This window comes from Macrobrachium nipponense, chromosome 25, assembly GCF_015104395.2.
Source record: "Macrobrachium nipponense isolate FS-2020 chromosome 25, ASM1510439v2, whole genome shotgun sequence".
NCBI classification, from domain to species: Eukaryota; Metazoa; Arthropoda; class Malacostraca; order Decapoda; family Palaemonidae; genus Macrobrachium; species Macrobrachium nipponense.
This window is the reverse complement of record NC_087214.1, coordinates 41,980,413-41,997,775: the sequence shown is the minus strand read 5'-3', so window position 1 is coordinate 41,997,775 and position 17,363 is coordinate 41,980,413. Positions and strand designations below refer to the sequence as shown.

At 40.3% G+C, this 17,363-nt stretch overlaps 2 protein-coding genes across 9 annotated transcripts in view; one reads left to right on the top strand and one right to left on the bottom strand.

Moving 5' to 3' along the window:
- LOC135199408 (uncharacterized) overlaps positions 1-17,363 on the bottom strand; it is a 309,751-nt gene that overhangs the window by 193,661 nt on the left and 98,727 nt on the right. The gene's annotated exons all lie outside the window — the stretch shown is intronic.
- Positions 1-17,363, top strand: part of LOC135198933 (cytoplasmic dynein 2 intermediate chain 2-like) — a 30,225-nt gene that overhangs the window by 2,967 nt on the left and 9,895 nt on the right. Inside the window, exons 3-8 of the mRNA XM_064226851.1 lie at positions 1,839-1,938; positions 2,675-2,799; positions 3,752-3,873; positions 4,955-5,067; positions 6,074-6,284; positions 7,495-7,657. Coding sequence (XP_064082921.1) covers positions 1,839-1,938; positions 2,675-2,799; positions 3,752-3,873; positions 4,955-5,067; positions 6,074-6,284; positions 7,495-7,657 — 834 coding nt within the window. The remainder of the gene's footprint in view (positions 1-1,838; positions 1,939-2,674; positions 2,800-3,751; positions 3,874-4,954; positions 5,068-6,073; positions 6,285-7,494; positions 7,658-17,363) is intronic.

Sequence of the window (17,363 nt, the reverse complement as noted above, 5' to 3'; positions counted from 1 at the left end):
CCAAAAAGCTGAAGGAATTTGTAAGGGATGAATTTCATAAATTTCATAGATAAATTAAGATTAAAATCTTCTGTTCAATCTTGTCAGAGTTTAGAATGTTACTCAGTGGTTACTCTTGATATTAATAACAGTCCTGACTGCATTCATCTCTTCTCTTCTCATCACTTGCCTGAGAAATCTTGGTCTTTTGAGATCTGACTCTGCTTTCCACTGTAAGGGGTTAGTGCCGTCAGTGCACCTCATGTGATGCACCATAGGCATTACTTAAGGTTCATTGCCGCGTCCCTTGCATGGCCCTTAGCGGCAACCCCTTTCATTCCTTTTAGTGTGTCACCATCCATATTCTCTTTAGTCCATTGTAGTACTCTGTATCCTCTTCTAACAACTGTTTCATAGTGCAACTGTGAGGTTTTTGTCTTGCCACACTTTTGAAATCTTTTTACTGTCAATTTCCATTTCAGCGCTGAATGACCTCATCATAGTTCTCAGCGCTTGGCCTTTGGCCTAAATTCTGTGTTCTATTCTCTGACTCTACCTTCTGCATAGCTTCTGATCACCAAGTGTATCAGCTATCTTCCTTATTCGTGATGTATGTAGTTTTCTTGATAAAATCTTCCCACAGCCAGAAAATTCAACGTTTAATACTAGTCTGACCTTTTCAGAAGGTGCTGTTTTTTTCCTGAGTGTAATTGTAGTGCTTGCTTAACCTTTTATTCCTCACACCTTTGAACTGTGGAACAGTCTCCCTGAGGATGTTGTACAATTGGAACTTCAAAAGTTCCAGCAAAGGTGCAATGCATTACTACCCTAATACATAGTACAATTCCTTGCATTTTAATTATTTACTACTTACGTTTTTATCTATTTATTTATTAATTTGTAAGTGTATTTTCCTTTTTTGATAACTGATCTCTTCTTTCTGTATTTCCTAATACCTTCTGTTACTTCTTTCCAATGAACACCATTTAGTACTATTTGGCAGCAAGAAACACTATAGAATTTAAGAAAGAACTTGTAGAAAAGTGTTGGAGGATGTTGTATGCTGATCTCAGTGAGAAAATGCCTATAACAAGTGCCGCTGTTAGTAAATTTAAGGCCAGCAGAGGCTAGTTTGAAAAATTCGGAAAGTGAATGGGCATACATAATGTGCCTACTTCAGTGATTAAGGACATGGTTGCAACGTGGAATGATGTAAAATATTTTGTGGAAAATTATCATCCCAACAAAGATGTAATGTGTGTCTCCAACATGTTTAATGACAATGCCCTGTTTCACTGTAGGCAAGTTTTAAAGAGACACCAGAAACAAATGTTTCTGGACAGTTTTGTTGTGCAACAGGGGTCCAGTAACTCTCAAGGTGGTACTAGTGTCAGTAAAAAACAAAGGTGGGAAGTAAACTCAGATAGTTCCAGTAAAAAACAAAGAGAAGTAACCCCAGATAGGCCCTTGATACCTTAAGTCCTTCTGGAGGGAGATTCCCCTTCCAAACAATAACCTCTCCTCCCTCCTACCTTCTCTCCATCTTCCATACGCGAACAAGTGTCTTCCATAAAAGTAAGAGTGATGTTAAATGTTCATTTATTCATTACATTAGCCATTTACTATATTTATTTCTCATTGTGTTTATTCTCTATAAAACGTATTTTGTTAATAATTTTGGATGTCTGGTATGCATTAATTGTATTTACATTATTCCTTATGGGAATGATTATTTTGGATTACTACACACATTTCGGACTTCATGGGAGGTTCTGGAACGGATTATGTACAAAAACTGAGGTTCCACTGTAATAATAATACATAAGAATAATAATTTAACTCTGTAATGTCTTTCTCAGGTAGGAGTTCAGACAGAGGAAGAGGAGTCAAATGCTTCAAAGGCTCCAGAATATAATGAGGAATCTCTCTTGATGTTTCTTAAGAATGTTGGTCCCAAAGGTGAGACCTAAAATGCTTCTGTAATATGTTTTTTGTGCTAATGAATGTTTGATCCAGGCACTAGTTTAAGCAGAAATGTTCACATTTATTCAAGAAGGTTAAATTGAGTAAGAAATGGAAATTAGCTGTTTATTATCTATAACAATCTATAGGTACCCACACCTTAGGGGCTGTCTTAGTGGCATTACTTGTTACTGATGTGTCTTCTTACTTTGAATATATTTTGTCCTTATTTTAATTTTTATTCTTATTTATTTGTGATGTATGGTAATTGCATTATGTTTAACTTACAAGCTGTCCAATGCAAGTTGACCTCACTTATGAGTTCTAATAGTATGCAGACATGCATTAGTCTCTTTTCTCATTAGCCTGTAACTCCCATAGTCGGGTAGTGTCATCAGTGCACCTCATTTGCTGTACATTAGGCATTAATTGAGGATCTTTGCAGCATCCCTTTGGCCCATAGGTGCAACCCCTTTCATTCCTTTTAGTGTATGTACCTCCGTTCGCATTTTCTTTCGTCCATCTTACTTTCCACCCTCTCCTAACAATCGTTTCATAGTGTAACCGTGAGGTTTTCCTTCTGTTATATCTTTAAAACCTTTTTATAAAATTTCCCTTTCATCACTGAACAACCTCACATGTCTCAGCACTTTGTCGTTGGCCTAAATTTGAAATTCCATTCTATTTCATTGGCATGTAGTATCGTCCTTTCAATCCTGCTCCCGTTTTTCAGTTATTCGGGAGATAGAGAGACAAAATCGGAGCAGAGCTTTCGATGGATTTTCACTGATGGAGAAAGAAGAGTCGTCAGGAGTCAAGGTTTTGCATACGCTACGTCTGGTTCAGATTCAGAGTGAGGTGAGTAGTACTCTTACATCGTAATGTAAGAATATACGTAGTATTTTCTTTTCCTTAGAATTTGTTATTTATTAACATTCAATTACTATTTGATTTATTCAACTGATTTACACTTTTATGTGACCAAATAAAACTCATAATACTAAATATGGTTCAATGCTTAGTGCCTATAATTTTGAGATAAATTGAATTAGTTTGCCAAGGAACGTTATAGATGTTGATAGCAATATAGTAATGTGTACTAGTTTTCTTTTTACACAGCTTTTTAGGTATTGAATCTAAGAATTCTTATTGATAATACAGTAGTATATAAGCACGAGTTTCTAGTGTTACATATGATTTTGAATATACATACAGCAGTTTTCACTTATGTTAATTTTAAGGTGGTTTACCTATGCTTTCTGTTGATATTTCATGAATTCAGATACTACTACAGGCGGTCCCCGGGTTACGATGAGGGTTCTGTACTTGAGACGCGTCGTAAGCCGAAAATCGTTGTAAGCCGGAACATCGTCAAAAATCCTAAGAAAACCTTACTTTTAATGCTTTGGGTGCATGGAAAACTATGTAAACTGCATTCTTATGGCATTTTTCACCAAAAAAACCTTCAAATATTGATTATTTTACAATATTTGTAGGCGTCGTAACCCTGGAACATGCGTCGCAACCTTGGAAATAACGTCTATTGACAAGCGTCGTAACCTCGGAAAGTCGTAAGCCGACACCGTCGTAACCTGGGGACTGCCTGTATATGGTTCTTATTTTCAATACCATCATATTTATTTGTCACTTTTCCCTATAACTTGTCTCTCTCAGCAAGCTTGATTTCCCTTTGGCTTGTTATATCTGCTGATTCTGTCCAAAAGGGTTTTCAACTGAAGATTTAAAGAAGGAAAGAAAGAAAAAAAACTGGTGCAGGGTCTCCTTACTGTATCTACTGTTTTTATTCCAGCATGTTGTGACGGGCATTGATTGGAGTTGCACAGGGTCTGTGATTGTGGTGGTCTATGGCAACAGATATCATGAAGACTGGTGTGACCACAAAGGTGTAATAACCACATGGAATATTAATAGGTTAGGTCTTACTTTTCAATATGGTAGATTTATTGAAAGCACACTAGAATCTAGAGGACAGGTGCTAGTGGATAGATGCTTTTTAATCCCCCAGTTTGACATTCAAAAGGAAGTCTTTGTGTCAGTTTGCTTTTGTATACAGATAGTCCCTGGCTATTGGCGGGTGTTCTGCTCCTGAGGGGTGTGCCAATAAGCGAAAACCGCCATTAACCAAAACTCAGCGATTTATGGCAATAACCGGTTATCGGTGCCATAAGCATCCTTATGGCACTGACAACTGAGGAACTCTGCCCATCATGGTGCCATAAATCGCTGACTTTAATGGCGCTAGACAAGCACATAAAACTGGATCACCGAGAACCAAGTCCGCCGATAACCAGTGATTGCCTGTATTAGTGAAACATCTCTCTGGGTTAGGAAATCTTGAATATCAAGCTCTTATAATTGGGTTTTGAGCAACAGCATAGTTTGTCCTTAGTTCAAAATTTCATCTGCACAGATTTTTATAATATTCTACAGTACTCAACAAGATATTAGTCCACTTGATGCTAAGCGGCCTAATATCTTGTCGAGTACTGTATATGAAAGAGGTTCTTTTTTTATTTAATAGAAAGCCAACAAATGTGTGGGGTCTTTATTTTCAGTTAAAATCATTCTGTGAGTTGAAATTGCTGTTTATATTATTCTACATGAATACACACCTTTGTTCTGTATGTAGAAGCTAAATCCTATGTAAAGAACAAAGTTTGTATTTATGTAGGAACAAACAGTAAATTTTAAGTCATTTGTATTTTTCCTAACATACAAACCTGAGGTTCTTTACATAGGTTTCAACTTCTATGTACAGAATTTCAGGTTTGTATATTAGGGGATAATACAAATTACTTTTAAAATTTTCTATTTTTGGTGATTAAGTACACAGTCCATAGGTTAAAAGTATTTGGATATAGTTATGTTAGTAAATTATTCATATAGAATGAGGATTTGTGTACTAAGAAATACTAAAGATACTTGAATACTTGAATAACTTATAGGTTTTCCTCAGAAGAGTCCAAAAATCTAATAAGACTTGCATTTACAGGAGCGATTTTGACTGCAATCAGCCAGAAAAAATCATAGAAGTATCGTCTTGTGTACTCAGTGTAGCTTTCCATCCAAATAACCCCGCTGTTTTCGCAGTAGGGACATACAGTGGTAAGTATAGTTGAATATATTTTCTTGTAGTTAATGTCTTTATGATATCCTTGATCATATTTCAGTTGCTGTCAGTGCACCTCACATGATGTTACTGTATACTATAGGCATTACGTGAGATTCTTTGCAGCATCCTTAGCTGTAATCACTTTTATTCCTTTTACTGTTATTTCCATTCATATTCTCTTGCTTTCATCTTCCTCCTGTTAGACCTTTCAAGCCTTTTTACTCTTAGTTTCCCTTTCATTGCTAAATAACCTCATAAGTCCCAGAGCTTGACCTTTGGCCTAGTTTATATATTGTTCCAAGTACTGTGTGCCTTGTGTAGCACAATGTAGATAGTACTGAAGGTCCTTTGCAGCAAACTTATCCCCGTTGGATTGCTTATAGTCTCCCCCATTAAGCTTATTCCCTTCCACCTCTTTTAACTTGGTCATTCCCCAGCTTGAAAGTTTCATTTAAGAGCAAATTCTTTGTACAAGTCTGATAAAACTCCAGAAATGCCTCGTGGTTGTGCTAAACTGCTTTTTATTTATTGCAGCATTAAAAGCTAAGCATAAGGAATATATTTTTTCAGACCTACTTTACCCTTGGCTCTTGTATTACAAGAAAGACCCTTAAACTAATTTTTGTAGGGTGTGGTCATCATCTGCCCACAGAATGTTACATGTTTTTGAGAGAATCATAATATTAACAGTTACGATAAAAATTCTGAGATTTAGATAGTTTTGGCATATTGTAGGAAGGGGGAGGAGTATTCATTCAGAGGAGTAGTAGAGAAGGCATTGGCAGGACAAATACCAGAAGGAAGGCCCAACAAATTTTGGAGAACTTGCTGGAAGGGGTGATCCAGATAAGAATTTGGACAGAAAGTGCCTAAGAGAGGAGAAAGTAGAGACACTTGATGGCATGTTTAACCCCTGAAATGAAGAAAACCAGTTTTAAAAATATTGGCAATAAACTCTATGTGAAATCAAGTGGCATATTTTTTTCCGTTCTTTTGCAGGAGAGTTGCTGGTGTTTGATTTATCCCACTCTGAATCCGTATCTCCAGTTGTTGTGGGAGACTGTCGTGGGTGTGTGACAACCCTGTCGTGGATAGCTGCAGACAGAGCCCATCCCAAGATATGCAATTCTGTCGTTGCTTCCACAAGTAATGGTTTTATCCTCGTATTTAAACTGAATTTATTGAAATCCACATTTACGCTGAAATCTGGGTAAGTTATGTACATTATATTTTATAAAACCACATTTCTTTTAATGTTCAGCAGATGCATTTGATGATCATTATCCTTTAGATGTTTTCATTATTGCTTTAGAATACCTGTTGTATTTGTTGTAATCAAAGATCCCATCCTCACGGTTTTTAGCATGTTATAATGGTCACATATGAAAATTTTTTATCCTTAAATATCACTGCCATTGCTATTTGTATTACAACCAAAATGTATCCTTATTAAATTAGATTATCCGAATACTGTACAGTACAATCATACTACTCAGCCACCTCTTACAGCTTTCAAAGACCATTACAAACAATTCATCTACCCTCCCACTTCCTAACATATTTTGCTGGCCAACTTTCAGTGTTGTATCAGAAAATAGAATATTCCAAATATATAATGTAATGTCTGAATAATTTGGAATTCATTTCAAATAATCAAAATGTGTATAGAATAAGACTTTTGGGAGTCTGCCAGATAATCAGGTTTGTCAAAGAATTTTTTGGGGAATAATCAGACTTTAAACTTCTCATGAATTTGTTCAGAGACTACCAATTCATATTGCTGAAATCTCTTAGGACTTTCTCAAAAGATCTGTTCTTATATGAGCTTTGAAAACAGAAGAAACTAAAGTTATAAAGAATTTAGATAGCTTAGTGTTGACTGACCAAAAGGAAACTGATTAAAATTAAAAAGTATTATAGCTGGTGTTGTCTCAGAGACAAAGGCATTTGCATAACCTGATTGTACTCAATTTATATTTTGCTTTGATGCCTCTGATGTATAGTCAAGACCAGATTGCATAAGAGTGGTATTTCCTACAGTGTTCCTTGTGCATTTCACCATAAGGAGTACTTACTGTTTTCTGCAGTGTCCCTTGTAAGGACCTCAGCTACATTTACTCTCTGCATTTAACTTTTCATCTCGCCCCTATGGTTTCATCCTGCCTTGATGTCTGACTCTGTAATTTTTGTTCGTAAGGGGCCAGTCAACATTGGTTGAAGAAAAAAATGAAAGATTTGAAGTACTCCTCCTTCCTTTTGGTTTCATACCACCTTGTTGCCTAACTTCTGTAAGTTTTGTTCTTAAATGACCAGTCAAGGTTGGCTAAAAAATATTGAGATATTTGAAGTCCATTGATGCAGCTCTCTAATTTAAGAACTCGAAAACTTCAGTATCCAAAATTCTGTCACTTTTATTTCAGGTTTATGCTCCAAAGTCAGGATGTCCCCAGAGGTATCCGAGGCCCCATTGATGAGACCGAAGGCGTTGAAGTAACAACCGCCTCGTTTAACAAGGAAGACCCAACGCTCTTTGTCATCGGAGCTGAGGGAGGAGGACTATTTGTATGCTCATCGTCATCTGAGGTAATCTCCTTTTGATAGAATAAGTGATCTTGTTTGCAGGCGGTTTGGGAGGCACTAACGAATATAATGTCATCCCTCAAGTATATTTGTTGTCTATCTGGATATTCATTCATTTCCTTAGTCTTCCTAATTAGCTGTCCAGCTTCTTTGATTTTGTATTATTCCATCGTTCATCTCCACTCATGGATGAATCCCTCGGGCCACCTTGTGAGAGGTTAGGAATATGATTCAGTTATTTTGTTAAACATGTAATAGTTTGATGGGCTCTCCCTGTTGTAATAATAGTAAAGAGTTGTCAGTTGGGCTTGATATTTGTTTTTATGGAATTTTCCTGTACATATTTATAAGTTATTTTGTTCTCCCTGTTCTCTTGATTTCACAAATAGATATTCTCTTACATGAAATTTTGCTTTGCTAGTTAGTGCCTTGTTAAGGTTGATTCATCATTGTTCTTAACAGTTTTGAATGTTAAATTACTACGCTACACTCTCCTGTGTCTTGTTACTCATGCTGCCTGGTCTTCTATTAAGTCTGGGTTTGCATCTATTCCATGTTTTCCATTGTTTATCCTGGGGCCTTCCTGCAGGTGCTTGTCATGCTGCTACTTCCATATTGTAGGGGCTTTTTTCAAGTTACACAAGTGGAGCATGATATTAATGGGAACAAATTGGAAGGATTCTTAAATGAAACTCTCTGCTCTCCTTAACTTAATTTATTACCTTAATATTACGGTACAAAAACTTTACTTAAAATAATCTTATCCCTACAGCTCATCAAACCTGTCCTCCTATACCTAACTTAGCCTAACTAAATCCTGTAGTTCCTTAAACTTATCCTTAGTTCATTAACCTAACTTTATCACTACAGTTTTCCCCAATAATTGATAGAACCTTAATCTAATATGGGTATCAGTCAATCCTATAATTTTCCCACAACTATCAAAAGAACCCTAACCTAATGTATATCACTATTTGAATCCTCAGAATGGAAACATCCAATTCTTTGAAAGATAAATCTTCCAAGAAGTCTACTTGGATTTGTCTAGAAACAAAGTTTATTTGAGAACCAAATGTCTTTTCTCCGTTCCTCTACTTTAAATCAAATTCTGTAAACAACTTCACTGTTAGGCTGATTCAAACACTGATTCTCCTCCCAATGTTTTTGAGTTTCTTGGAATACACCTCACCCTACAATCACTTGGAAACATGTTTTGTATTATTAATTCTTACCGGAACTACAATAAATCAGATTCTGGGTTGCCATAACTGATTTTCATACTGAGTTTTCCATATATCCTTTAGAAATGTTTGATAAAACGCCAGTTTTGTCCTATGCCTATTCATCCAATTAATGACCACACAACAGTGAACTATAATATACTCGCTGCAAAGCAGAGCAAGCTTTTAAACGGTGGGCATCCAGGTGAAAGGGAGCGAAGTTCTCTTACTCATCCCCATCTATCGAAGCCCCCCCCCCAAAAAAAAAAATAGAATAATAAGATAACTAAACCCAACATACACACAAGCAAAACAAAAATTTTTTTAAAATATAAAAGAAAGAAAATCAAACATTTAATCACACAAAAACCACCCTTTTCATGCTACCATGATATCCAATACCTTTCAGATGAGTAGCTTGTCATCCCTTTTCATCACATGACCAAAACTCCAGTCATATAGATGTCAGTCTAACAAAAAGAATAATAGCAGAGACTTATATATAGTACATCCAGTTTCTTATCGTGTCAGTTTTCCCATAAGAATTTTGGTGTATGTTGTATTTAGGTCTTGTGGCAGTAAATATGGCTGAGGGCACAGTAGCAATAAGATCAACACATTTTCCAGGTTTGTTGTACCTTGACAATATGTTTAAATAACTCTAAAGTATTTGGTACATCATTCAATCGTTTTTCAATGGGAAGTTATAATATGCCTTCAGTAGGTCTGTTCCATAACAAAAACTAGAGCAGATTTTGATCTCAGTGAAAACATGAATTGGGAGATTCCTTCTAGATGATTACCTTACTTTGGTAGTATTGTCAGAAGTTTGTAGATTTTATAAAATCAGTCCAGATAAACTTTATCATCCTGTTTCGTCTGAGGAATGGAATGTTAAAATACAGGCCAAAGGACAAGTGCCAGGACCTATGAGGTCTTCCAGCACTGAAAGGGAAATTGAGATTGAGGAGGTTTTACAGGTACTACAGGAGGAATACCTCGCAGTTGCACTATGAAAGAATTCTTTGGAGAGGGTGGAAAGTAAGATGGAAGAAAGAGAATATGAATGGAGGTACAGTAAGATGAATGAAAGGGGTTGCAGCTAGGGGCCACAGGACACTGTAAAGAACCTTAAGTAAGGTCTACAGTGCACTGCATGAGGCACACTGACAGCACTATTCTCCAGAGCTGCCCTTTGTAGGCCCCATCCACATTGCTCTCTGTATGTAACTTTCATCTGCTCTCTTTGCCCTTGTCTTGCTTGGCTGTCCAACTTCTTCAACCTGACTATGCTCAGATTTCCTTCCATCTCTCTCAATTAAGAACAAGTCCTTATGGGGGAGTGTAGATACTAGGAATGTTGCCTAGTGGTCTTGTTAAACCTATTTATAATAATAATAATAATAATAATTTTTATGCATTCAACTTACCTGTCAGATATATACTTAGCTATAGACGTCGTCCCCGATAGAAATTCGAATTTCGCGGCACACTCTACAGGTAGGTCAGGTGATCTACCGCCCCGCTGCTGGGTGGCGGGAATAGGAACCATTCCCGTTTTCTAAGACAGATTTTCTCTATCGGCCGGGACATCAATATTGTTGTTGTTCCTTCTGATTTGATTTTCGTGTTTTTTCATCGCTATTGATCTTCTAAGCCGGTTGTTTTGGTGACGTATTGGATCTTTGGTTTGGCATACTCTTTCGTGGACTGTTATTTGGACTTGGTTTTTGGAATTTTCTCATAATGTCGGATTCTAGCTTTGCGGTTAGAAGACAGTGTGTAAATGAGGGATGCATGGTGAGGCTACCGAAAGCTTTAGATCCTCACACAGTTTGTAAGGGGTGTAGAATGAATGAATGCTCTATATCTAACACCTGTGATGAATGTATAAATATGAATGAGGAAGAATGGAAGAATTTAAATTCCTATTTAAGGAAATTGGATATGGATAGGGCTAGGAAGGCTTCCTCCAGAAGCGTAAGTAGGTCTCGTTCTAATGAGTCAATTAAATTACACCTAACCCTAAACCTGTATCATCTTCCTCTTGTACTAAGACTGCAAATCCAGCAACGGAAATTGCAGATCTTAAAGCTGCACTGCAAAGGATGGAACGTCAAATGCTAACTTTACAAGGTAAGCACAGTGATAGTGATTTAAGTGTCCCTAGTGCAGTGGAGGGTGCGTCTGATCGGCTTCATCTCGCTCCCAGGCCTAGACCTCTTCCAAGCTCACAGGCCCAGAGGAGAAGGAATGTCAAAAGCCTTACGGAGGTTATGGAGAATCCCCACCGATCAGGCGTCCCCTCGGCAGATTCTGTGACGACCCGAACTGCCAAGGATCGCTATCGAAAAAGCATCCTAAAACAGTGTTTTTCGTCTTCAGATTCTTCACCTAATGTAAGGGGCTGGAGCTCTGATGAACTGTCACGCCCCTTAAAAAGGAGTTGGAAGGCTCCAACGTTGAATTCAAGCCCTGAGCTTTTCTCCGATGGATCTCCATGCGAAAGGAAGAAAACCAAGTTAATTCCTAAGCGCAAAATCGGACTCCCCTTACCTTTTCTAGACCTCCTTCACCTGCATCGGGAAAGAAAAGAGAATGCTGCTGCAAAAATCCTACTAAATGTACAGGAGCAGCTCTCCGCTTTAGTAGGAGTTTTTACGAAGGAGACTCCCAGAAGAAAGGACTCTTTCCTTCCGATAAAGAGAACTAAAGGAAGGAAAGAAGGATCTAACATAAAAGTTGCGGATTCTCCTCGGATGAGTGTGAAGAATGCGCCAAAAGCGCCAGCCTGGCGCAATGCGCCAAATGCGCCAGATGCGCTAGAGGATCCATATGAGCCAGAAGAGCCAGAAGCGCCAGAAGCGTCAGATGCGCCAGAAGCGCCATTCTGGCGCAATGAGCCACGAGCGCCAACCTGGCGCAATGCGCCACAAGCGCCAGCCGGGCGCAATGAGCCAGAAGCGCCATCCAGGCGCCAGAATATACGGACTTCTTCCAAAAGACAGTTAAACCAGGAGGATTTGTCTAGCTTTCGGAAGGATAAGCCCTTACCTGACAGGGACTCTAGGTGCCGCACAGGCGGCCGTAGCCCTTGTCAGGATAGGGTTGGTTCCGTTGAGAGCGATAGGAGAGGACATCCTTCCTCTGACAGGAGAGAAAGATGTCGCACAGGCGGCCGTCGCTCTTGCCAGGAGAAGGATAATGTCGTGTTGCAGGATCAACCTATCTCTCGTAAGGACGCAAGTTGTCGCACAGGCGGCCGTCGTTCTTGCGAGAGTGGGGCAGATGTTGCAAGAGACTCATCTCCTATCGAAAACAAACAATTCTCTTCGGAAATGGAATTGGATTTGGAAGAAGTTTCGGATTCGGAAGATCATACGGCTCCAGGCTTGTCAGATTATAAGACGCTGGCAGCCCTCTTACTTCAAGAGTTTGGGGACTCATTAAGCCCTACTGCTCCGCCTTCTCCGAGGTCTTTGTTTACAAGCACTAAGTCTCGAAGTCATCATCTTTCATTAAGATGAAACCAACCATTTCCATGAATAAGGCTCTTCGATTTGTAGGAAATTGGTTTAAATCCAAGGAGAAGGCAGGGAAGACCGTCTTTGCCTGCCCTCCTTCCAAACCTTCAGGAAAGAAGGGAATCTGGTACGAGACAGGCGAATCACTGGGTCTAGCTCTCCCTACCACTGCCGAAGCAGATTTTTCGAATCTGGTGGACTCTTCAAGGAGACAAGCCTTGTCATCGGCAAAGATCACATGGGGGACTTCTGAGATGGACCATCTCCTCAAGGGATTGTTTAATGTCTTAGAAGTCTTTAACTTCTTAGACTGGTCCCTTGGGGTGTTGGCCAAGAAGACTCAAGAGAAGGAATCTCTTAGCCCAGAAGTCCTTTATAGTGTACTGTCCTGCATGGACAAAGCAGTTCAAGATGGATCAGGAGAGGTGGCCTCGCTTTTTGGAACTGGAATTCTGAAGAAGAGAGTCTTGTTTAGTTCCTTTCTGACGAAAGCAGTTACTCCTATCCAGAGGTCATCTCTTCTTTATGCTCCTCTTTCGGATCAATTGTTTCCTGCACAACTAGTGAAGGACATATCACATTCTTTGACGGAAAAGGCCACGCAAGATCTCTTGGCCCAATCTGCAAAGAAATCAAGGACTTCTGTTCCTGTAAAGAGAGAGACTCGTACTCCTCAACAGCCCTTTCGAGGGAGCTCCTCTTCCAGACCTTCCTTTAAGAAGAAGAGGAATACAGAAGAGAGGTCTTCATTCAGACCTATCAAGAAAACAAAATGAGACTCCAGTCCTTCAAGCACCGGTAGGGGCCAGACTTCGGAAATTTTCCGAAGAATGGACTCTGAGAGAGGCAGAAAGATGGTCCCTTTCAGTGGTAACGAAGGGATATCTGATCCCCTTTTGAGACAGTCCTCCCTTAACAACGATCCCGAGGGAACTGTCAGCCCAATACAGGGACCCTGCCAAGAAAGAAGCATTATTGCAACTGGTAGAGCAGATGTTGCAAAAGGAGGCTATCGAATTGGTTCGGGATCCGCATTCCTGAGGATTCTACAACCGTCTTTTTCTGGTTCCGAAATCCTCGGGAGGGTGGAGACCGGTCCTGGATGTGAGCGCATTGAACCGATTTGTAGAGAACACAAAGTTCTCTATGGAAACATCGAAATCGGTTCTTGCGGCTCTTCGTCCAGGAGATTGGATGGTCTCTTTAGATCTACAGGATGCTTACTTTCATGTTCCCCTGCATCCATCATCGAAGAAATATCTTCGATTCATGATGCAGGGAAAAGTATTCCAATTCAGAGCCCTAATGACGAATGTTGCGAGATGGCTACATCTAGAAGGGATAAATATATCCCTTTACCTAGACGATTGGCTAATAAGAGCAAAATCGGAACTTCAGTGCTTGAAGGACTTGGAGAAGACTTTAGAGTTGACAAAATCTCTGGGACTACTCGTGAACCTCGAGAAATCACAATTGATCCCCAGACAGAACATAGTCTATCTGGGGATACAGATGGATTCTCGGGGTTTTCGGGTGTTTCCATTGCAAGAGAGAATTGCTCGAGGCTTAGAAAAAATTTCGAACTTCTTAGGGAAAGAACGGACCTCGGTGAGGGAATGGCTCAGTCTGCTGGGCACCCTTTCCTCGTTAGAGCAGTTCATTTCCCTAGGGAGATTAAATCTCAGACCTCTGCAGTTTTATCTCAGACAAATGTGGAGTCAAAAGACAGGAGACCTGTCAGACTTTTTTCCCATTCAACAGGGGATAAAGTCCAACCTGAAGTGGTGGTTAACCTCATTAATAAAGAACGAAGGGGTGTCCCTCTTGATTTGGAACCCTCACCGAGTGATGTTTTCCGATGCCTCGGAAACATGGTTGGGGAGGCAACACTGGGCCCCAAAGGAAGTGGCAGGTACTTGGAACAAGGAACAGGCTACACTGCACATCAATGCGAAGGAACTCCTGGCTATTCATCTAGCCCTGGAATACTTCGAAGCGGAAGTCAGAGGAGTGGTAGTTCAAGTCAATTCCGACAATACCACAGCTCTGGCTTACATCCGGAATCAAGGGGGCACTCACTCTTTCTCACTGTACGAAATAGCGAGAGATTTATTGACCTGGACAGATGAACGGGGCATAATTCTGCGGACAAGGTTTGTTCAGGGTGTAAAAAACCTAAGGGCAGACAGGTTGAGCAGAAAGAACCAAGTACTCCCGACAGAGTGGATGCTCCACTCAGAAGTCTGCAGACAACTGTGGTCCCTCTGGGGAAGACCCCAGATCGACCTGTTTGCCACGTTCCTCTCCAGGAAGATAGACAACTTCTGCTCTCTAGAAGAAGATCCCAGAGCCACGGTGATCGATGCTTTCCTCATGGACTGGTCAGGCATAGACGCCTACGCCTTTCCCCCATTCAAATTGCTGGGGGAAGTACTAAGAAAGTTTGTGGCATCGACGGGAACAAGATTAACTCTAATTGCTCCCTTCTGGCCTTCCCAAAACTGTTCACAGAGTACTGGAATGGACGGTGGACTTCTCCAGATCTCTACCAAAAAGGACAGATCTGCTCAGACAACCCCACTTCGAGAGGTTTCAAAGTCTCTCCCTGACTGCCTTTCGACTATCGAAAGACTGGTCAGAGCGAGAGGCTTTTCAAAGAAAGTTGCAACTGCAACTACTAGAGCCCGCAGAGCCTCTACCTTGCGGGTCTACCAATCGAAGTGGGAAGTTTTCCGTAGATGGTGTAGGTCAAGAAGCTGTCCTTCTTCCAATACCTCTGTGACCGAAATCGCTGATTTTCTCCTCTTCTTAAGAGAAGAGTCGAAGTTGGCTGTATCCACTATCAAGTGGGATATAAGAGCATGCTCTCAGCTGTTTTTAGAACAGGGGACTGAATTTGGAAAATAATAAAGATCTTCATGATCTCATCAGGTCTTTCGAGACTTCTAAATTGAGATCTTCTATTCCCCCGAGTTGGAACCTTGACGTAGTCCTAAAATTCTTGATTTCGGACAGGTTCGAACCTCCAGATAAAATCTCATTCAGAGATCTTACTAGTAAATGTATATTCCTGTTGGCTCTCGCAACTGCTAAGAGGATCAGTGAATTACATGCTTTGGACTCTCGGGTGGGTGTTTTAAAAAAGACTCTGCTGTTATTTCTTTCCAGGATCTATTCCTAGCAAAGAATGAGAACCCTTCTAAAACCTTGGCCTAGAAGTTTTGAAGTCAAGGGACTCTCTTCTCTAGTAGGTAGAGAGTTGGATCGGTCCCTTTGCCCAGTCAGGACCTTGAAGTTCTATCTAAAAAAGGAAGACACAGCTTCAGGGATGCGACAAAGTCTTTGGTGTTCGGTAGAAACCCCAAAAGACCTATGTCAAAGAACGCACTGGCGTTCTTTGTCAGAAATGTGATAACCGAAGCTCACAGGGATTGCCAAGAGAACTCTTTAAAGCTGCTGAGAGTAAAAGCTCACGAAGTCCGGGCTGTGGCAACTTCCCTTTCTTTCACTAAGAATATGTCAATGAGAAACATTTTAGCAGCAACTTATTGGAGGTGCAATTCAGTATGTTAGAGTAACATACGAAAAATGTTTTTCTCTTGGACCGTATGTATCAGCGGATACTATGCTGGGAAATGGAGCAGATGCTGATCCTTAATTTTGTTTTTGTGTTTTTAATGATTATTTGTAATATTGTTGTTGAGTTGTGGGTTGCTTGAAAGGATGTTCGGGGATGACTCCTTTCAATCTTAGTACTAACCCCATTTAGGATCAGGTGATCGGGATTAGTGTCGTGCTCTATGATCATGTCCAATAGGCAAGGTGTTTTGTCATGTAAGTGGATAGGACCCCATTGACAAAGATCCTAAGGTTCTGTCGCGTAAGTGGGTAAGACCCCTGTAACAGACCATCAAGAACTCTTAGCATGAGGTCACTACCTCGCTGAGGCTCTTGAAGCGATACAGGCTCCTAGGCAGTAGCCATGAAGTCTTTCGCTAACACAGGTAGGAACCAAGGTTTTTTATTTTTATTACCTACAACATATGTTGTTTCCTGTCTATTCAGTAAATTAGCTGTCTCTTACCCTCCGCCAAAGGTGCCAATCAGCTAAGTATATATCTGACAGGTAATTTGAATGCATAAAAATGTTATTGTCATGATACAATAAAGTTTTATGCATACTTACCTGGCAGATATATACTTAGCTATAGACTCCATCGTCCCCGATAGAAATTCGAATTTCTCGGCACACTCTACAGGTAGGTCAGGTGATCTACCGCCCCGCCGCTGGGTGGCGGGAATAGGAACCATTCCCGTTTTCTAAGACAGATTTTCTCTTCCACCTGTCTCCTGAGGGGAGGCCGGGTGGGCCATTAATCGTATATATCTGCCAGGTAAGTATGCATAAAACTTTATTGTATCATGACAATAACATACTTTATTAAAAGTAATGGCTACTTCAGCAGCGTTACACTTGTAGAGATTCTTCTCTATTTTGCGAATAGCGGCTTTTTCCGTGCTACTTAAACAGGCTAGTAGAGCGCCTGTAGAGGTCATGGTCAAATACAGGGTCAAAATAGGTGTATATATTTGAATTTTACAGATAAACTATGATACCATAGTCATCAAAGTCATTAACGATTTTCTCTCTCTCTCTCTCTCCCTATCTTTCTTAAAGCAAGCTTTCGTCTGGAGCTGCCAGATATCCTCGGGCTGGGAAGCTGAGGGTGGACTGATCTTGGTGTGGTGTCCGTCCTCCTTATATCTGTGGTTGACAGCAGGGGGTCTGCCCCATGCATGTCTCCTATTGGCTGGTGGCGGTGAGTCTTCGTTTTCATTGGTTGCCTGAGCCAGGTCTCAAGCCATTTTTTTCGAGCTGATGGTTGCGATGCTGCATATCCTGCAGCCGTCTGGAGCTCCTGAGCGGCACTGTAACGTTGATGGACATTGCGCTATGCTGTGAGA